This window comes from Rattus norvegicus, chromosome 5 (genome assembly GCF_021556685.1).
Source record: "Rattus norvegicus strain SHRSP/BbbUtx chromosome 5, alternate assembly SHRSP_T2T, whole genome shotgun sequence".
Lineage (NCBI taxonomy): Eukaryota > Metazoa > Chordata > Mammalia > Rodentia > Muridae > Rattus > Rattus norvegicus.
The window spans coordinates 129,138,394-129,157,350 of record NC_141538.1 but is presented as its reverse complement, the minus strand read 5'-3'; the positions used below and the strand labels follow the sequence as shown (position 1 = coordinate 129,157,350).

The 18,957-nt window shown below is 36.4% G+C and overlaps 1 protein-coding gene across 16 annotated transcripts in view; it reads right to left on the bottom strand.

Annotated features, from left to right (window-relative positions):
- The window catches only part of Tut4 (terminal uridylyl transferase 4), a 180,483-nt gene that overhangs the window by 38,847 nt on the left and 122,679 nt on the right, over nt 1-18,957 (bottom strand). For 15 of the 16 annotated variants that reach the window (XM_087549192.1, XM_087549184.1, XM_087549187.1 and 12 more), the window contains 8 exons: nt 18,777-18,903; nt 16,866-16,985; nt 16,471-16,683; nt 13,094-13,268; nt 10,914-11,608; nt 8,599-8,749; nt 6,833-6,919; nt 3,872-3,975 (listed from right to left, as the gene is read on the bottom strand). In XM_087549192.1, coding sequence (XP_087405318.1) covers nt 3,872-3,975; nt 6,833-6,919; nt 8,599-8,749; nt 10,914-11,608; nt 13,094-13,268; nt 16,471-16,683; nt 16,866-16,985; nt 18,777-18,903 — 1,672 coding nt within the window. The remainder of the gene's footprint in view (nt 1-3,871; nt 3,976-6,832; nt 6,920-8,598; nt 8,750-10,913; nt 11,609-13,093; nt 13,269-16,470; nt 16,684-16,865; nt 16,986-18,776; nt 18,904-18,957) is intronic. The other variant, NM_001107953.1, reaches the window with a different exon arrangement.

The window sequence follows — 18,957 nt, the reverse complement described above, 5'->3', positions numbered from 1 at the left end:
AAATAAGGAAGAAGCAGCAGCAGCAACAGGTGTTGTATCAGACATATAATCCAGCAGAAACTACCAGAGAAGTCTGGGTAACCAAAGCATTAGGACCCTTTGAAAAGAGAATCCAATGCAGAACATTTGGTCAGTTTACTTCCTGTTTTACTGCTTTAGTCCTGGTTCTATATATTCAATAAACTCTCTCATTCAAAACAACAACAACAACAACAACAACAACAACAACAACAGGACAGCTATTTTAGGTTATTCTCTTTATAAACCATAACTGGTATAGTTGCAAAATCTTTAAGATGACATTGTGCTGAAAGTTACAGAACGAAATTAAATATAGGTTTAGTGAGGGCAAAAAAGAACACAGGCACTGAATTTAGACAAACCTAGATCCGAATTTTGAAGTACTAACTGTCTGCATGACTGATCCTTGACTTGCCCCAGCATCACATTACTCCTCTATAAAACCAAGGTAGTAAGACTCTGCTCTACAAAGTTGCTGGAGAAGAGCATAAAACCTGTTCTAAAGCATTCAGTAGTGCAGGCAATAGTGGTACAAGCAGAGGCAGACAAATCTCTGAGTTTGAGGCCAGCCTGGTCTACATAGCTCCAGATCAGACAGGGCTAGTGAGAAACCCTGATTTTTTTTTTTTAATTTTATTTTCTTGTATGAGTACACTGTAGCTGCCTTCAGTCACACCAGAAGAGGGCATCAGATCTCATTACAGATGGTTGTGAGCCACCATGTGGTTGCTGGGATTTGAACTCAGGACCTCAGGAAGAGCAGTCGGTGCTCTTAACCACTGAGCCATCTCTCCAGCCCCAGAGAAACCCTGTCTAAAAAACAAACAAACAAACAGCATTCAATAGCAAACAAGTCTGATGCTAGATAAGCATTTCAAGGTTTTTAGCTGTTTTATCATCATTGTCGTCGCCGTCGCAGTCATCGTCATCGTCTTCATATATTCTGTGGGGTTTGTTAAATTTTTCTTTTTGAGGCAGGGTCTCCCCCTTCTTTTGTAGCCCTGGCTATCCTAGAAAGCTCCTGTAAACTAGGATAGCCTTGAACTCACAGAGATCCTTGTGCCTCTCCCTTCCCTGCAAGTGCTTGGACTAAAACATGTACCACTACCCCAGGTCCCTAGTATGATTTTGTTGATGAAGTATCCAAGTATAATCCTATTACTACTGCACCAACTTTTTCTAGAAAATTCATCCCTCTGCAAATTTAAATGTTATTTTTTTAAAAGCAAAGGCAGCAAAATTGGTATGGCAATAAAATACAAAATACAACATAGAGAATAATGGCTTTATAAATTAGCTACATTCAACATATATCCCTTCATTCAGGAGAATATATGCAGCTAAATCTGCAGATTTCAAAGAAACCATTAGTTACTAACTCACATATACTAAAACAAGATGTAACTACTCTTTACTGTGTAAAATATACAATTCTGATTAAGTTTTAAAGGTTTGATGATAGCTCATATGGAATAAAATTTTATTCTTTATAATTGTCCTCAACTTGCCAACACATATACAATTAAAGTCTAAACATTAAAGTTAACAAAGCTATCTAAATCTTTCCTATTCCATGAATTTTCATTCTCTGACACATGTGCACAAATAATAATAACTATTATTATTATTGTTATTATTATAAAAATGGCAATCAATATCTTAGAGTCAGAAAAAATAATATATAAAAGACATCGCTGCCATTTTTACTTCAGGCCTACTAATTTAAAAATCATTTCCTCAGAAACACACAGCTGCACTATTCTGCTGAACTCTTTCCTTTAAAAGATTTACATTATAATCATGTGTGCATGAGTATGGATGGGTGTCCAAGGAGGATCAAGGTCTTCATTCCCCTGGAACTGGAGGGTACAGATGGTTTTTGAGCTGCCTGACTTGGATGCTAAGATAGAGACCTGGGTCCTTTGGAAGAGTAAGTAATACACTTTAAGTGCTGAGCAACCTCTCCAGCTCATTGATTATTTTCTAGCAACAGGTATGTTGACACTACTATAGAAGCCAAAAAAAGCATGGCCTTGTCCCAGTCTTACAAATGGTACTCGATTTTGAAACATAAATACCAACAGCAGGACTAGGAACATGGCTTGGGCACAGAATACTCAACTAGCATACACAGAGTTCTGAGTTCACTCTGTAGGAACACTTGGGATTAGGAGTCAGGAGGATAAGAAGTTCTATGCCCGACTGGTCTACGTGATACCCTATCATAATGTAGCAGAGCAACAGCACAGCAGATTACAGTACAGCATACCACAGTATAGATAAAAACAAAACCAAAATAGCGTGGTGTACTAGCAGTATTGTAGCCACTGAGTTTTATCTGACACACACAGGATTATTGATAAAATAAAGCCAATAGATGCATTGGTCAAAGAACTCTACAAGGGTCTACTCCACTTCTAATTGCTCCAACAATGCCTGAAACATTTCTTCCCACCTAGTTAGTCCCTTTCTTCACTGGAGCTTAAGAGACTCTCTTTCACATGACTAAAATCTGGAATCAGAAGAGGAAAGTTTACCCAGCCCCACTGCTGAGACTCTCACTGAAGAAAATGACTGTCTCCGTCTCAAGGTTATTCAGAGAGCTTTCAATGTCAGAAAATCGTAGTTAGGTTCTATATTACTATTAATACTATATTCAGTTACATTATAAGCTAAAAAAAAAATTACCAGAGAGGCATGGAGATATAATAGGAAGAGCGTAAATCCATGACTACACAGTCCTAGATACAAATGCTGGCCCAAAGTTTTCAAGGTGAGTGACGTGAAGTTAAATAAAGCAGGTTGTCTTCCCTCCCTCTCTCCCTACCCCTCCCTTTCTTTGTTTCTTTCTTTTTGGTTGTTATTAATGTTTGTTTATGTATTTACTTGTATGGAGGAAGTGGAAGCATCTCAGTGTATATGGAGGTTAGAGGACAGCCTGCTAAAGCTAGTTCCCTTCTTCCACTATGTGGATCCCAGGATCAAATGCAGATGGTCAGGCTTAAAAACAAGCATCTTTACCTGCTGTACTCTCTCTACAGCCCCAAGTTTGTCTTTCAAAGCTTCAGTCTCCTTAATACAAAGTGATAACACTGAGAAAATGGGGTAATTATATCTATCTCAAAGTGGATGAAAAATGAAAAAAGACATGTATAAGTGTATACAACAGCTCAAATGTTACTTTCCCACCCCACACCTGCCCCCAAAAAGATTTTAACCCTCACTCATTAGAATATTTCTTCTATGGGAAAGATGTCAGTGCCTCAAAACTATAATGAATTTTTAGAATCTAATCTATTTATGTTAGATGACTGCCTATAGATTTTACTTACAGAGTATATAACAGCAGGGGGATGGACAGTATGATTCATTTATAAATTAAATGACTACCAGTATTTTCTACTTACAGAGTACATAACAGAGAGAGAGAAAAACAGCGTATACAATGGGGGCTTGGGGGGATATGGACAAGACTTCATTTGCTTACTACCAAACAAAAGTACCAGTTTCTCATTGGTTCTAATGAAAACTTTCCAACTCATGGTAAGCTAACTTTTTCACCTAATTCATTTCTATATTCTTATAAGTCTCAAAGACCTAGCTGTTACACTAAAACATGATAAATAGTAAATTTACTTATTTTAATTCTGAACATTTTAAAAAAAATAGATTTCCATATTAGCTGAGTCTAAGTCCTTCCCAAATTGATAACACTAACCCTTCTGCACCTCACTACTTACACACTGATAAAGAATAATACCATGCATAATAAATATCACACATACAACTAAAATAAATTTACTATTAGACAAAAAGAAACTTTTGACTCTTTCCAAATACTAACTCTTACCTCTGCATTCTCATGGCCTTCCAGAGTCATACAAATATCCAAATCACTATCACGGAATCCAAATCCATTCTTAGAAGAACCAAATAAGCACAATCTTGCTTTTTCTAAGCTCAGGAAAACAAGTGGATGAGTAGGTTAGAGGAGTCATCTAGCATCTACTAACAGCTTAACTAAAATGATACACTGAGAAATTATAAAACTTCCAACCCCAGCTGGCATCTTTTACTTAGGTTCTCACACCCAGTCAGCTAACTGCTTTTTCAACGTTTCATGAACTGTACTGGTATAAACTATCTACTTCATTCAGATCTACTATTATTCATATAATCCCAACTGTGATTGATAAAGGTGATATGATAGTTTTATGGGGGATGGCTAAATATGTTTATGAGAAATTATCTAGATTATGAAATCTGAGGTAGAATACCTTAATGCAGTTGATATTACTACACGGACTGAATAATAAGGAGAAATTGAGCTGAACACAAATATTCATCATTTCCTGTTTTCTACCTGGACACAATGTGCCCTGCTCCTGCTGTCATGAGAGGCTCTAATCTCTGAAAATGTAAGCCAAAATAAATCCTTCCATTCTTCCTTAAAAGTGCTTTTCTCAGGTATTTTGTCAAAGCATGGAGACAACTCTCAGCAAAGAGTATTACTATCTATTTAGATACTAACCAGAAAGGTATAACATCTTTTAATGCCTTGCTCAACCAGCACAAGTCAATCATAAAACCTTGAGCATCTTCCAACTCAATTATCTACCAGCTAATGTTCTTCAACACTAGTACCAAAGGTTAAGCTCATTTATTTGATAACTCATCTCTTTAAAGTAAACTAGTTCTTTCAGTGTAACAATTCAAGTACTTTTATCACTTCAATATATAAGGCTAATTTTCCTCCTACAGTCAGTTCAATTCACTACATAAAAATCCTGTTAAGAGTTGTTCCTTCTCATTTAAGAGTTCTCCAATAACACTCTCTCAAATAAGCTATAACTTACAGGTTTAATTACACATTTAAATTTATTTACTTATTAGTGAGGGCATGCAATATGCACATCTAGTCAGAAGACAATTTGTGTGGGTTGGCTGTCTTTTTTTACTATGTAGGTCCCAGGGACTGAACTCAGATTGTTGGACTTGATGGCAACTGTCTTCACCTGCTGAGCCATCTCATTGGCCCTTAATTACATAGCTAGACAACAAATCCCATGCTCTGAAAACAATCCTTCCATGTAATACTAATTAAATTTCAATGATAACTAAGAAGGATAAAAGACGCTATAGTGCTCACTCACGTCAGCAGCACATATAACAACCCTGGTACCACATAGAGACCTAGCAAGGCTCTATGCAAAGACGGCATATAAATTTGTGATGCAGTCCATGTATCTTTAATTTTTAAAACTTTATTTGTGCATGTGTATGTATGCGCCACAACACATACGTATGGAGAACAAGTCGCAGAAGTTGGTTGTCTCCATCTACCTCCTGGGTCTAAGAGATCAAATTCAGGTCACTAGGCTGAGCAGTTTTACCCATTAAGCCATCTCCCCGGCCTAAGAGGTCCAGACTTTTAGGGGTTTTACTTTGAAGTCTACTAAACAAAATATTCTTTAAAGTATTTTTAATATAAAATACTGCAAAGCATGAGACTTTAATTTTCAGATATATAATATATTCACAAAAAACAGGCTATGATGATAAAATAAAATTGAATGTGAGTTTTATTTAAAAGGGAGTGAGGAGATGTAAGCTTAGCTGGGTCCTCATCAATTAGGCTAGGCTAGCCGATTAGAAAGCACTAGGACAGGACCTCTCCAGTACTGCGGTTACAAATGTGTGCACACATGAGTACATGTATGCACACAAGCATGCAAGTCCCTGTAGAGACCAAAAGAAAGTGTTAAATCTCCTAGAGCTAGAGTTACAGTCTACTGAACACTAGTATCGAGAACCAAACTCAGGTTCTATGGAAGAACAAATGTTTTCAACCACTGAACCATCTCTCCAGATCCTGATTCTGGGAATAAAACTCAGGTCCTCATGCTTACAAACACTACCTAGTAAGGCATCTTTCCAGCCCTAAATAAATTACTGTAAATATCCTTTTCTAAAACATGTAATCACAAAGTTGATTCTTCATTCTCATGCTAAAAAAAGAAAAAAGAAAAAGAAAAAACCTGTCTCTTCTAATAGTTTGAAGCAAAAGCCTTCATATCATGCATGGCTTCTTTCTTTCCTTTACATTAGACATGCTTCAGCAGGTCCTGTTAGTTCTATCTTCAAACATAATCCAATTCTGACCACTTACCTCTGGCACTACTGTGCTTCATCTGTACTTATGTCGCAGTTCTCTGCAATGTTCTTGCTTGTACTCTCATAGTGCTACAATCTGTTCACTGAGATCGTATCATTTAATGCTACAAATTCTACAAGGCTTTCATTAAAAGAAAAGTCCTTCTATCATTGTCCAAAAGATTCTAATGAGCTAATCCTTAAAATATCTCTATGATATTTCTATTTACAAGCGATCTCACGTATTGGAATATGTAAGCATACTGGACCTACCAGTTGGTCTCTAAACACGTCAGGTATAGTCTTGGTATCTACCCTTTCTTTACATAATGTTCTCTCTGGGAATTCATATAATATGTTCCTTCATATTATTCAAACTCAACTCAAATGCTACCACATGAGGGATTTACTACCCAACCTACCATTTCTTTTATCACCATACTTTTAATGTCATTTAATATTTACTGAAATATGTAATTTTTAACTTGACTACTATACTGTCTTAAATATACTCCTCATGAAAGCAGTTTTTATCTCTTTTATTAGTAATACAACCACAGAAACTAGAATAGTACATAATATATAAGTTAATAAAAATCAACCTCAAAACTATGTGATTACAGTAACAATATCGACCAACTTTTAGCCTATGACATACCATCATATTCTTTTTGAATAAACTTTTCCAAGCCGATTAAAATTTGTTCCCTGTTGTGTTGTTCAGAGCAAGGCGGTGATAATTCATCTAGAAACATGAGAACAGAATATAGTAATTTTTCAGGTTTTTAACCTAAAAACTTTGACTCTCAATATTTTTACTGCTTATTTACTTTTATGACTTTAAACCCTAACTGAAACTAGAAAACAGGCAAGGAGACAGAGAAAAAACTTAAAGTATATCTACATATTACATAATTTCCCTATATTCTGCACATGCATTTACCTTTTCAAAGTTACTAATACTGCTTCCTTCAGATACTTAGCTCTTTCCCACACCTGTACTCTCCTCCATCTCTATGAGTTCAGTTACCAGAGCACACACTAAAATCTTGTCAAGATTTCCATTTTCCCTACAAATAAAGCCACGTCCCTGAAACCTAATCACCGCACCCTGTTTACTTTATCTACTATTTCAAGTTGCCTACCACAAACCAGCAAATGATTTTCTAATATTCTTGCAGTTTGCCAGTCTTCATTTATATTACTTTTTCCTACCCAACAGAACCATCCAAATGTCATAACATGTGTCCCTCACCCCTTCTCCAAAGACACAATCTCAAAACTCTGTATAGTAATGAAAATAATGTAAGAATTTACTTAGAACTCTTATAATTAATTAAATTAACATTTACTTTTATGAATGGAAAGGTATCAGGCTGGAGTAATGGCTCTGTGGTTAAGAGCACTAGCTCCTATTCCAGAGAAATTCAATCCCCTGGACCCCGATGGTGGCGCACAACTGTTTCTAACTCCAGTTCCAGGCTATCCTTTTTTTCTTTTGTTATTAATATTTGTTTCTTTATTTACTTGTATGGACGAAGTGAGACTCAATTCTGATGAAGCTATTTTTGATAAAGAGTTTAATTTCACAGCTCTGAGACTGCTAACACAGATGGTATTAAAAGGAAACAAGTAATTGTGTAGACTGTGAGAAGTAGGTTTCTCCTTATTGGAGAAAAAAAAATGAAAAATGTAATGGTTCAGAGTAGGAGATTCTGTGAAATCATGTTTAGGCTAACATAAATAAGATGACTACATATAGAAAAATTTGGAGGTAAAATACTAACACAGGTATTTTCTTCCTCTGAGAGATCTTATAAGTAACAACATCCAGTAATAACACATGATGGGTGTGGTAGCACAAACCACTAATCCCAGCACTCAGGAGGCAGAGGCAGGCAAATGTTAAGAATTGGGCTCAGAGAAGACTACACAGGGAGACTCCACCTCAAAAATGAAACAACAACAAAAAATAGAACACCGTGTATTCACATCTTGAATCCTAATACTATTCTACAAAGAAAGAAATTAGGGCACCTTGGAGAAAAGTCCAATTCTAGTACCAAGTCAGAAAATATACACAATGAGCCTGGAGTTATCTTGTTAGTTTCGAAAGAAAGAAACCTAAAAACTGATAAAAACCCACACACTGATGAGGTTGTCAGAGACACAAGCTCCAACAAGTTATATTGGGTTACACCCACAAGTATAAGGTTTACAATGAAATAAAGAAATGACTGGTGACAGAGGTAGTACCCATAACTTAATAAAGCCGATTTAAGAACATGTGCTATCAACTGGGCATGGTGGCACATGCATTTAATCCTAGCACTGACCGAACCAAACTGAAAAATTGTTTTTAAATGAGAAAAATATTCAATATCTAACAATCTACTTCATGTAGTTACAGTACCAAACACTTACCAAAACATCTTTTGCATACTAAATCAAGTATTTCTCGAAATCGGTTTGTCATTGGTGGTAGAGGTTTTAGATCAATTTTCCTGAAATCCTCTGGGCAATCATTTTTTGAATGGCCATCCTTTTTGCAGATGCTGCATACTATTGTTGGCGGCTAAATAATGGTTAAAAAAAAAAAATCTAATGAACGTTTAAGTTGTTTCATCGCTTAGAAAGCAGATCCAAAAATATAGCAGCAACAAACAAATTCTAGTTAATTCAATTCGGATAACCTACTCAATTCAGGAGATTTTTGTAAAAAGTTATGATGGCAATTAATGTAAAAATTTGTTTTAATTGCTTTTCTCTCCCATTAAAATTACATAATTAACAGTTTACTCAGAAATTAGTAGCCAATGCAAAAGGTCTGTATTATTCAAACAACTTGATCAACTCCCAAAAGAAAGCATATCCAATATATTTATTTGTCTGATTTTCTCCACTATACAATCATTATCTTTATTTTATGTATATGGGTGTTTTGCCTACAATTGTATCTGTAGACCATTTGCACGCTGGTTCCCTGAGGTTAGAAGGAATTTTGTGCACAGCAACCAGAGTTACAGATGACTGTGAGGTATAGGTGCTGGGAATGGAACCCAAGAGCAGAACACCAGACAGGTGAGTTAAATAGTAAACATTTAAGCCAACAAGTTACAAAAAGTACACATGCTTAAGGAAGATCCCTGTACCCTCACTGTTACTATCTGTACCTAAAGAGTTTCCCACCAATATTAGCTTGGCCATTTACATAGCCATAAACTCTGATTCAAATTATACAAACGGGACTGGAGAAATGGCTCAAGATAAAGGAGCACTGAGTGGTCTTGCAGAGAACCTGGATTCAATTCTTAGCACACAGAAGCATCTTTGTTAACACCAGTTCCAAGGGACCCAATATCCTCTTCTGCCCTCTACTCAGGGTATCTGGCATGCAAATGCTGAGCAGACACACATGCAGGTAAAATACCCAGATATATAAAATAAAAATCATTTTTTAAAAACTGAATCTTATCTTCCAGTTTTTAAACTTTATCTTATGTATACGTATGCACCTGAGTGTGTGCAGTGCCCACACGGGGCAAAAGAGAAAGTTGTCCCCTGGAACTAGAGATATGAGGTGAGCTAACAAGTGGATCCTCCACAAAAGCAGCCAGTGTGCTTAACCACCTAGTCATCTCTCCAGTCTCAGCTAAACAGATTTTTTAAAAAAAGAAATACTAATTATGGATAAAACAATAATTTTCCAGCTCCTCTCCACACCACCCTCCAATAATCTTCTATGCTTACAATTCAGTCTAATAATCATTTTCCACTTCTGAATACAGATATTTAGTTATGTACACAGCACTTAAAGAATGCAATTTAGCTAAACTTTCATTAGCAAAAGTTATTGCTTATTGTACTATTATTCACTGCAGTAACTTCTACTTAAGGTGAGATTTTTTTCACTTTAAAAGAATAATAAGTACTCCTGTAATTCATAAAGGATATTAAAAAGTCCAGAAAATTTCAGTAGAACATAATCTAGATTCTACATTTTTTGACTCTTGTTCATAGTTCCACCTACAACTTACCAATATAGTTACAAATTCACACCACAAAAAAAGAGAAAAAAGTTACTAAAACTTAACTCTGCTTTCTTTTTAAAGAGGAAAGTGTGTGTGCACGTGTGCACGTTTGTGTGCAAATGCGCGCCCAGAACTTAAAAATATAGATTGCTTTGTTGTTGCGCATACCTTTAATCCAAGCACTCAAGAGGCAGAGGCAGGAAAAACAAACAAAACAAATAAAACAAAAACCCCAAACCATATACATATACACACACATACTGTTTTGCTAATCTGAACTGCATAATAGCAGATAAGTCATTTTATGTATAAAGAAATAGAATGCCAACTACTGGTAGAGTAATGATGCATTCTTATAGTTTATATGCTCTATTTAACTGTAACTACATGGCTACAGAGATGGTTCAGCAGTTCGGAGCACTAGCTGCTCTTCCAAGAAAACTTGGGTTCAATTCTCAGCACCCACATGGCAGCTGACAACTGTCTGTACGTCTTGTTCCAGGAGATCTGACATTCTCATACAGACATACACCAATGTACATAAATTAACTGTAATTATAGTAGAAAATGTAAATAAAGGTCAGATACATACCAAAATATCATTCCAAAACAAGGACACAAGGTATTTTATGTTAGTACTTATGAATCTAAAAAGTATCAATGGTCATATAGTAACCAAAGTTTTACAAATTGTTTACTGTATCCTACCTTGCCAGAGGTTAAAATAAACTTATCAAACACATAATATAATTCCTGGGAGGGGAGGTTATCATCATCAATAAGGTCAGAAGCAACTTCTGTAGCTTTGCAGTTGCAAGAGGTAGCAGATATGTTGTTGCACACAATCTGATGTGAACTCTCCATTTCTAAATTTGATCTACAGTCTGTTCCAGCAGATCCAGCTCCATCAGGGGTCCCAGTGCAATGACACTGGCTGAGTTCCTTCTTTAAAGAAGTTTCTGAAGGTGTTAAATCACCTTGTTTCTCAGCTGATTTTTGCTGTAATTCACTGCCTTCACTGCCAGTAGAAAGCGATGAAGAATCTTGTCCATGGTCAGCCAAACCTAGTTCATTTACCAATAAACGGTCATTATCAACAATACATCTCTGTGACGTAAACTCCATTTCATCATGTTTAAGAGGTTGGCCTCGTTCCATATTTACTTTTTCTGTACTTTCTCCAAGAACACAACCATTGGTTGCCGAGCAATCAGACTTCACTGGTTTCTTGTTGCTTAGCTTCCCTTTCTCTTTTTTCTTGAGATCCACTGTAGATTTATTTCCACCCTTCCTTTGGGGACAGGCAAAATATCGATAAGCTGCCCTGAATCTCTCCACAACATATTCATATACAAGCTGGCTGTTTAAGCTCCGTGCAACATTCCTCTTGACTGAAAATGGATCTAGTTTTAGGGAAAAAAAAAAAATCAACAGTTAAGTCTCCATTAGCAAATCCCATCTCCATGCTCATGCAAACAGATCTTGACTTCTAGCCTATCAACAGAATACAATTTCCCAAAGTTTTCTAGCCCAGGATCCTAGTGCTTCTTGAAAACAGAGCAGAAGTAAAAACAAATGTGGAGTCTTTTTATTCCATAAAATTAAAAGGGAAATATTAATTTTAAGGAATTAGCTAGTCAATTCAATAATTAAAATTACAAGTAAGAAATCATGAGAAGCTGTGCCACTCTGCTTCCCCAATATACTGTCACTAAATGAAACATTTCAAATTCCAGTACATGTTGGGAGCAGCCTTCATGTTATATTAAAAGCAACTATACTTTAGCCTTAGGTTAGATCAAAAGCAATCATATTTCAGCCTTATGTTAGATCAAAGCAGCCATACTTAAGCCTGGACCTGTAGCTCTGCTTGAACTTAATAGATAGAATAAATCTTGTTGTCAGGTCGCTTAGCACAGGTGGTCAGGTCACTAAGCAACCCACCCTGTACTGTTCTTCCCACTGACCGATTTACCCAGCCAATATCCTGGTCATCGAGCCAGGCTCATTCCTTTGTGGTTACCTAACCCCTCCCCACGTCCTGCTTCTACCAGTATATCTTCTGCCTGAGAAAAATTAAAAATTGTCAGCTTCATCAGATCTCTTGACTTGCTGTCCGTTCTTTGCATCTCTTGTCCCTCATTCTCTCCTAGGTGGACCCCAGACCCTGGACGACTGCCCTGCAGGACAGGGCAAGTACATACATTAACAATCTCATTTCTTGGGCTGGAGAGATGGCTCAGAGGTTAAGAGCACTGACTGCTCTTCCAGAGGTCCTGAGTTCAATTCCCAGCAACCACATGGTGGCTCACAACCATCTGTAATGAGATCTGATGCCCTCTTCTGGTATGTCTGAAGATGGCTACAGTGTACTCATATACATAAAATAATCTTAAAAAAAAAAAAATCTTGGGGCTGGAGAGATGGCTCAGTGGTTAAGAGCACTGACTGCTCTTCCAGAGGTCCTGAGTTCAAATCCCAGCAACCACATGGTGGCTCATAACCATCTGTAATGAGATCTGACGCCCTCTTCTACAGTGTACTTACAGATAAGTAAATAAATAAATAAATCATTTAAAAAAAAAAAAACTCATTTCTTGTCATAGTGCCGTTCTGAACCAGGATCTCACTCTTGTAGTCTAAGCTGAACTGAATCTCATTATAGCAATTCTCCTGCCTAAGCACCCCAAGTGCTGTGACTGCAGACATGAGCAACTACATCTGGCTTTTTGTCATAGCGTAATTATATGCTTGGAATTTGATGTGGAACTCAGTCAACATCAATCATCATTTTCTTTATCTTACCCAATGAAGTAAGATTAGGATTCAGTGTTAAATGATGGGGAACACACACAAATAGTACAAATATGCACAGCGTATTATCTCACCTTCAATTGCTATCCGTCTTTTAGGCCAGTTTTTGTTCTCTCTAGTTAAAATATCTTGTATCCGTACACATATGACATATTCCTCCAAAGCAAAATCCAGTGTGTAAAATTTTAGCAGCTCCAACCACAACTGTCCAAGGGGTACCTGATTTGGTGCTTCCAATGTTAAAGGAGACTGGAAAAAAAAATTAAGTGCATATATTTTCAAAAACAGGCACAAAAAACACATTTTTTTTAAAAAAGCAATCAATCAGTTTGAATTACAGAAATCCAAGGAATTCTGTGTTCTTTTCATTAAGCCAGTGATCATCAAGTTTGACTGCACATTATAATCACCAAGTGAGCATGAAATTCCTCATCACTTCTAAGAATCTGATTTAACTGATCTGGGGTATTTGGCTGAGGACAGGGTTTTCTATGTTTGAGTATGTGGAATGAGAACACTGTGAATGGAACCCAGGGGCTTGTCAATGTTAAGCAAATGCTCTGCCACTGAGGTACATCACCAGTCCTTATAGGTTTTTCTGTTTCTTTGTTTCTATGAGTCCATGTGTGTTCTTGAGACAGGGCTTCATGCTGTAACAAAGGCTAGACTCTAATGCAAGATACAACCTTCCAAGTATTGGAATTACACACAGAACACTAGTCCTTTAAATTTTGTAAAGCTCTTTACAGTGAAGCTCATGCACAGTCAAGGCTGTAAACTACTGGACAGATATTACAAATCCTTGTTGCAAAATCTATTTTCAAAAGCTAAAGAAAAAAAATCGACATTCAGGAAACACATCTTTAATACCTACTATGTTCCTAGATTTGTGCTAGGGATGTTGTAACAAGAAAAGCTCATATTTACAACACATAATAGTTACCGTCCTTACTCGCGTTTCTGAAACCTAAACCTACATTAACAATTTTTTGAAACACGTACTGCAGAGCAAGGCTCTGACTGAGACCACTGCCTACTGTGTCTGTGCTGTGAGTCACCACACTATACTAACACCAAGTAAGGCAAACTCCTATTCTACAAACACAGAGATAATTTCGACAACTGCAGTGAAAAATTAAACGCTAAGGTATAATTTTGGATACTCTTTGGAAAAAAGTTTACTTCCCAAGAAAAGAAAACAATTAAATAGTAAGTTAGAAGCAGCTAAGTGCCATGAGGATAAAAGGTTGAACGGAACAAAGGTGGGACTCTGGGACTCTAGGAACAGAAAAAAAATTTAGTGTTAAACTCAGTGTCAGAGATCAGTTTTGTTGAAAACTCCTGACCTGATTGAAAAAGAAAGGTATTATAAGAACGGGGAACAGATAAACATATATAATACAAAAGGGTGACTAGCTTTAACAAGAAAATCAGGTGATTCTCAACATCACAGGAAGGAAGGGGGGGGAGAGAAAAACACTGAAAGCTAGTATAACAGAGAGATGTAGAAGCAGCAAAGAGTGACCCGATGACTATATGCTTTTTTCTGTATTATATGAGATGAAAAACAACTGAACTGTGTTTGTATGAGGAGAAACAGGGCAATGTCTGACTTGACTTTTTAACAATCACTCAGATTATTGTGTCGGTGAATAAAGACCAGGAGCATAAGCCGGGTTATCTGTTTGAAGACTAGAGCAAAAGTCCAGCCCAGAGTAACAGTGGCTAGGACCAGGATGGTTAACTGGATGCGGTGAAAAGGAATGGAATTTTGGATACATTCTGAAGTAAAGATAATAGGATTCAAGATTTCTGAATTACTTGATAAAGGGTTTTCATGAAAGAAAAGAAAAGATGCTTCTAAAATTTTGAACTGGATGCTTGAAGAGACAGAATACTATCAATTAATGAAACATGGAGCCTTCAAGTTTGAGAGTAAGACCCAATGTTGAGTTTAGACATAAAAAGATACCTAAGGCAACACTAAATAGGGAGTTATATATTATCACAGAGTTCAAATACAGAGTACTTTTCATCCCACAGAAGGCACTTAAAATCAAAAGGACTGGACAGCATCGCCTATCAAAAGAAAGTAGACAAATCAGAAAAAGATCATAAATCAAGCTTAGCACTTCAACATTAACTGACTTGAGGAAAAGAACAAATCAGCAAAGAAAACTGAGAAAGACTAAACAGCAACAATTGTGGTACTGAAATTGTTCAAAGGAAATAATGAACTGGAAATGTTGCTTCATCAAAAGAGGGAATTTTAAGTGCCTATGAAATTTAACAAATAGAAGCTGATACTATGTTTTGGCAAATTGATAATAAGAAGACAGACAAAAATAAAAATGGATACTATAAACAAGTCTGTTAGTTTTACTACAAAGGGAAAACAAGCAATAGACGGGAGGAAGGGCACCTAACACTTTTCTTTAAAATGGGAGAAATAGCAAAATGTTTGATTCAATAAAGAGTGAAAAACTGGTAATGGGAAGATAACTAAAATGCTAGAGTAATAAATAGTTTTAATTATTTTAGATTAATTAAAAGGCAATGGAGAAGATGCCAGTGGATTACAAAATAGAAGTTCCTTTAGAAAAAGGTAACAAGTATAAATGACAGCAGATGACAGTGAGTTTACAGACCTCTTTCCATTGCTTCAGTATTCTCAGTAAACTAAAAATAAAGATAATTAACTGGGAATATTGAAAATCAGGGAAGTGCAATTCAGTGTTGAAAAGAGTAATTATTTCAAGCACAGTACATCTATACTCTTAGAATAGCTTTTGAGGGACAGAATTCACGTATATTTGCCTATGGTTATCTAGCACTCAGGAAAATGCTTGGAGCACAGCAGTTCATTAATAAGTATGTGCTGAGCTAATTAAATAAGCAAGCCTTCCCCTCACAGAGAAAAGACTTACTTTTCCACACAATTTGACTACAAAATCCATAATATGCTTAAGCTTTTTTTTTTTCTTCTTTTTTTTCGGAGCTGGGGACCTAACCCAGGGCCTTGCGCTTACTAGGCAAGCGCTCTACCACTGAGCTAAATCCCCAACCCCATGCTTAAGCTTTAATGCAAACTTAACTCATAAAGGGAATTTTACTGGTTTAAATGAAAATGGAAATAAAATTACTTGACAAGATTCAAACAATACGGGGTTGGGGATTTAGCTCAGTGGTAGAGCGCTTGCCTAGGAAGCGCAAGGCCCTGGGTTCGGTCTCCAGCTCCGAAAAAAAGAATCAAAAAAAAAAAAGACTCAAACAATACATGAAATAAATGTATTAATCTTAGTACCAAAACTAAACCAGATCAATTCCTCACTTTATAGATGAAGAAATGAGATCAAGAGGTCAATCTACTGCTAGTCAAGTAGTTCACTGACAGTATCATAAATTCTACATATTAGAAAAGCCAAAAGCAGAAAACAAACCAAAAGCTTACTTTGCCATGTTTGGCCTTCACAGCATTACTTTGGTTGTCTGTCTCTGTCTTCCTGGTGTCATCTTTTGGTTGGTCTGCCTTAGCTGTGTTTTCATCAGCAATTAAGCTTTTCTCAGTTGCACTGCTTGAATTATACTCCCACTTCACAAACTTCTCTTCTACTATGCCCTTCAGCTGAAAGTCATCCATTCTTTTTGGGTCAAAGCCGTCAATCTATATAAAAAAGGCATTCCAAATTGGTAACAGAAAAGTTATTTTAAAAACAAAAAAGGAAAGAAAAAGAGAAAAAAAAAAAACTAGAATTCTACCTTAAAATTTTTCAGTACAACACTCAATAACTACATATTCATGCGTATACACACACACACACACACACACTGCAAACTCATCCTTACCCAACTTCCAAGTAAGCAAGGAAGAAGAGGGGGTTTTCTTTGTTGAAGAAAAAACATCACCATTAAAGCAAAGCAGTAAGAAGGGATTCCACCATCAGTTTGGGAGTCGATATAGCACAACTGCAAAATAAAAAAAAAATTAAAAAAAGTCCTAGCATTAAGCTTTCTTCACTCAAGTAAAACACAGTAACTTGTTCTTCACTGTGTTTAAAAAAAAAAAAAAAATTCCAAGCAACGATGAAACCTAAGAAATAATCTGAAATCTCACCATTCAGAATTCAATACCCATGTTACAATCTCCTGCACACATGCCCACTTCTTTGATACAGGATTTTACTGTGTAGCCTAGCCTTGAACTTGTAAGCATCTTGCCACACCTGCCTTAAGTGCCCAAGTGTTAAAATAAATTGGTCCTGCTCAACTCTTATCTCTGGGAATATCATGTGCCATAAAGAATTAGTTCCATGGACAATTTTTCCAAAACTATAAGGTTCAATGTCTGATGAGAGAGAAGAATCGTGTTCAAACTCCCCTCTCCAAGTGAACAGCCAAGACCAAATCACTCCCCAACTACTAAGTCTTTTATTTATGAAAATTTTACTTATTATAGGACCACTTTACAGTATTTTTGTGTATTGAGTCATTTGCTTCCCTTCTAGCAAGAGAACAAGTAAAAATCCAATGTAACCCATATGTATGCCATGGATCCCAGCACTGGGGAGGCAGAGACAGGTGGAGAGTTCAAGCCAGTCTGGTATAAAGAGTGAGTTCCAAGACAGCCAGGGCTACACAGAGAAACGGTCTTAAAACGAAAACAAAAACAAAAACAAAAACAAACAAAAAAAAAACAACCAATATAATGATTCATTATCATAGTGCCCATTTATAGTGCTACAGTCTAAACTTCTAGTTCCCCTTAGTCAAGTACAGTTCAAAAATACTGAAAAGTAGGCTCAAGTTGTAGATAAGTGCAGAACCCTTGCCTAGAATGAATGAGACTCTAGCTCATTCCTCAGTGTTGGCATGAATCAAAAATAAAGTTTTAAAAATAAGTAATGGTTAGGAGGGCAGTGGTGGCACACACCTTTAATCCCAGCACTCAGAAGACAGGAAAAGGGATCTCTGCGAATCAGCACACAGCCTGATCTACAGATGAGTTCTGGGGCAGCCAAAACTATACAGAGAAACCTTATCTCAAATAAATAGATAGATAGATAGATAGATAGATAGATAGATAGATAGATAGATAGATAGATAGATAGATAGATAGATAGATAGATAGACAGACAGACAGACAGATAAATAAGGACTAGGAGAGAAGAAGGGAGGGAGGGAGGGAAGGAAGGAGAGAGATTACTCTTTAAAGGGAGATTAACAGCACTCGTCCTTGTAGAGGATCTCAATTCAATTCTCAGCACCCACATGGACGATTAAAACTGTCTGTAACTCCAGTACCAGAGGCTCCAACACCCTTTTTCTCACCTCCCCATGTCCCAGATACCCAAGATATACATTTGAGAAAAGCACCTGTACACATTCAATAAATAAATTTGAAAGAGAAATGTAAATAAATTAAGTGAAAAATTCTAAAAATAAACAATTTGCAAGTTCAATGTACTGCACTGTCATAAATGTCCTATTTTATTATTCTCTTACTTATAAATTAAACTTTATCACAAATATGAATAACGAAAAACTATTATAATGGCTCAGTGTCATCTATAGTTTCAAGCATCAACTGAGGGACGGAAAAAGGAACTTATTACATGCATATAAAACCTTATTTTAATGTCTACGATGAAATTGGCCACACAATTTCCCACGGGAGCTGACAACTACTTTCTCCTACATATTATGATTTATATGTCAAAACAAGAAAAAGCTTGACTTATTTTCTTCTGTTCCACTTACCTTAGCCCAATAGCGAAAAGCTAACACTAAGGGAGTGAAGACCGGTTCCACTTTGCCAAGAGCAGCAAGTAAGTCAGTTGTGAGACATGCCATATCATTTCCTGCACTTACTCTACATAGTAAACCACTGTGAATGAGAAACAATTTCACCGTATTAATGCCTTTAAAAGAAGAATGCTTC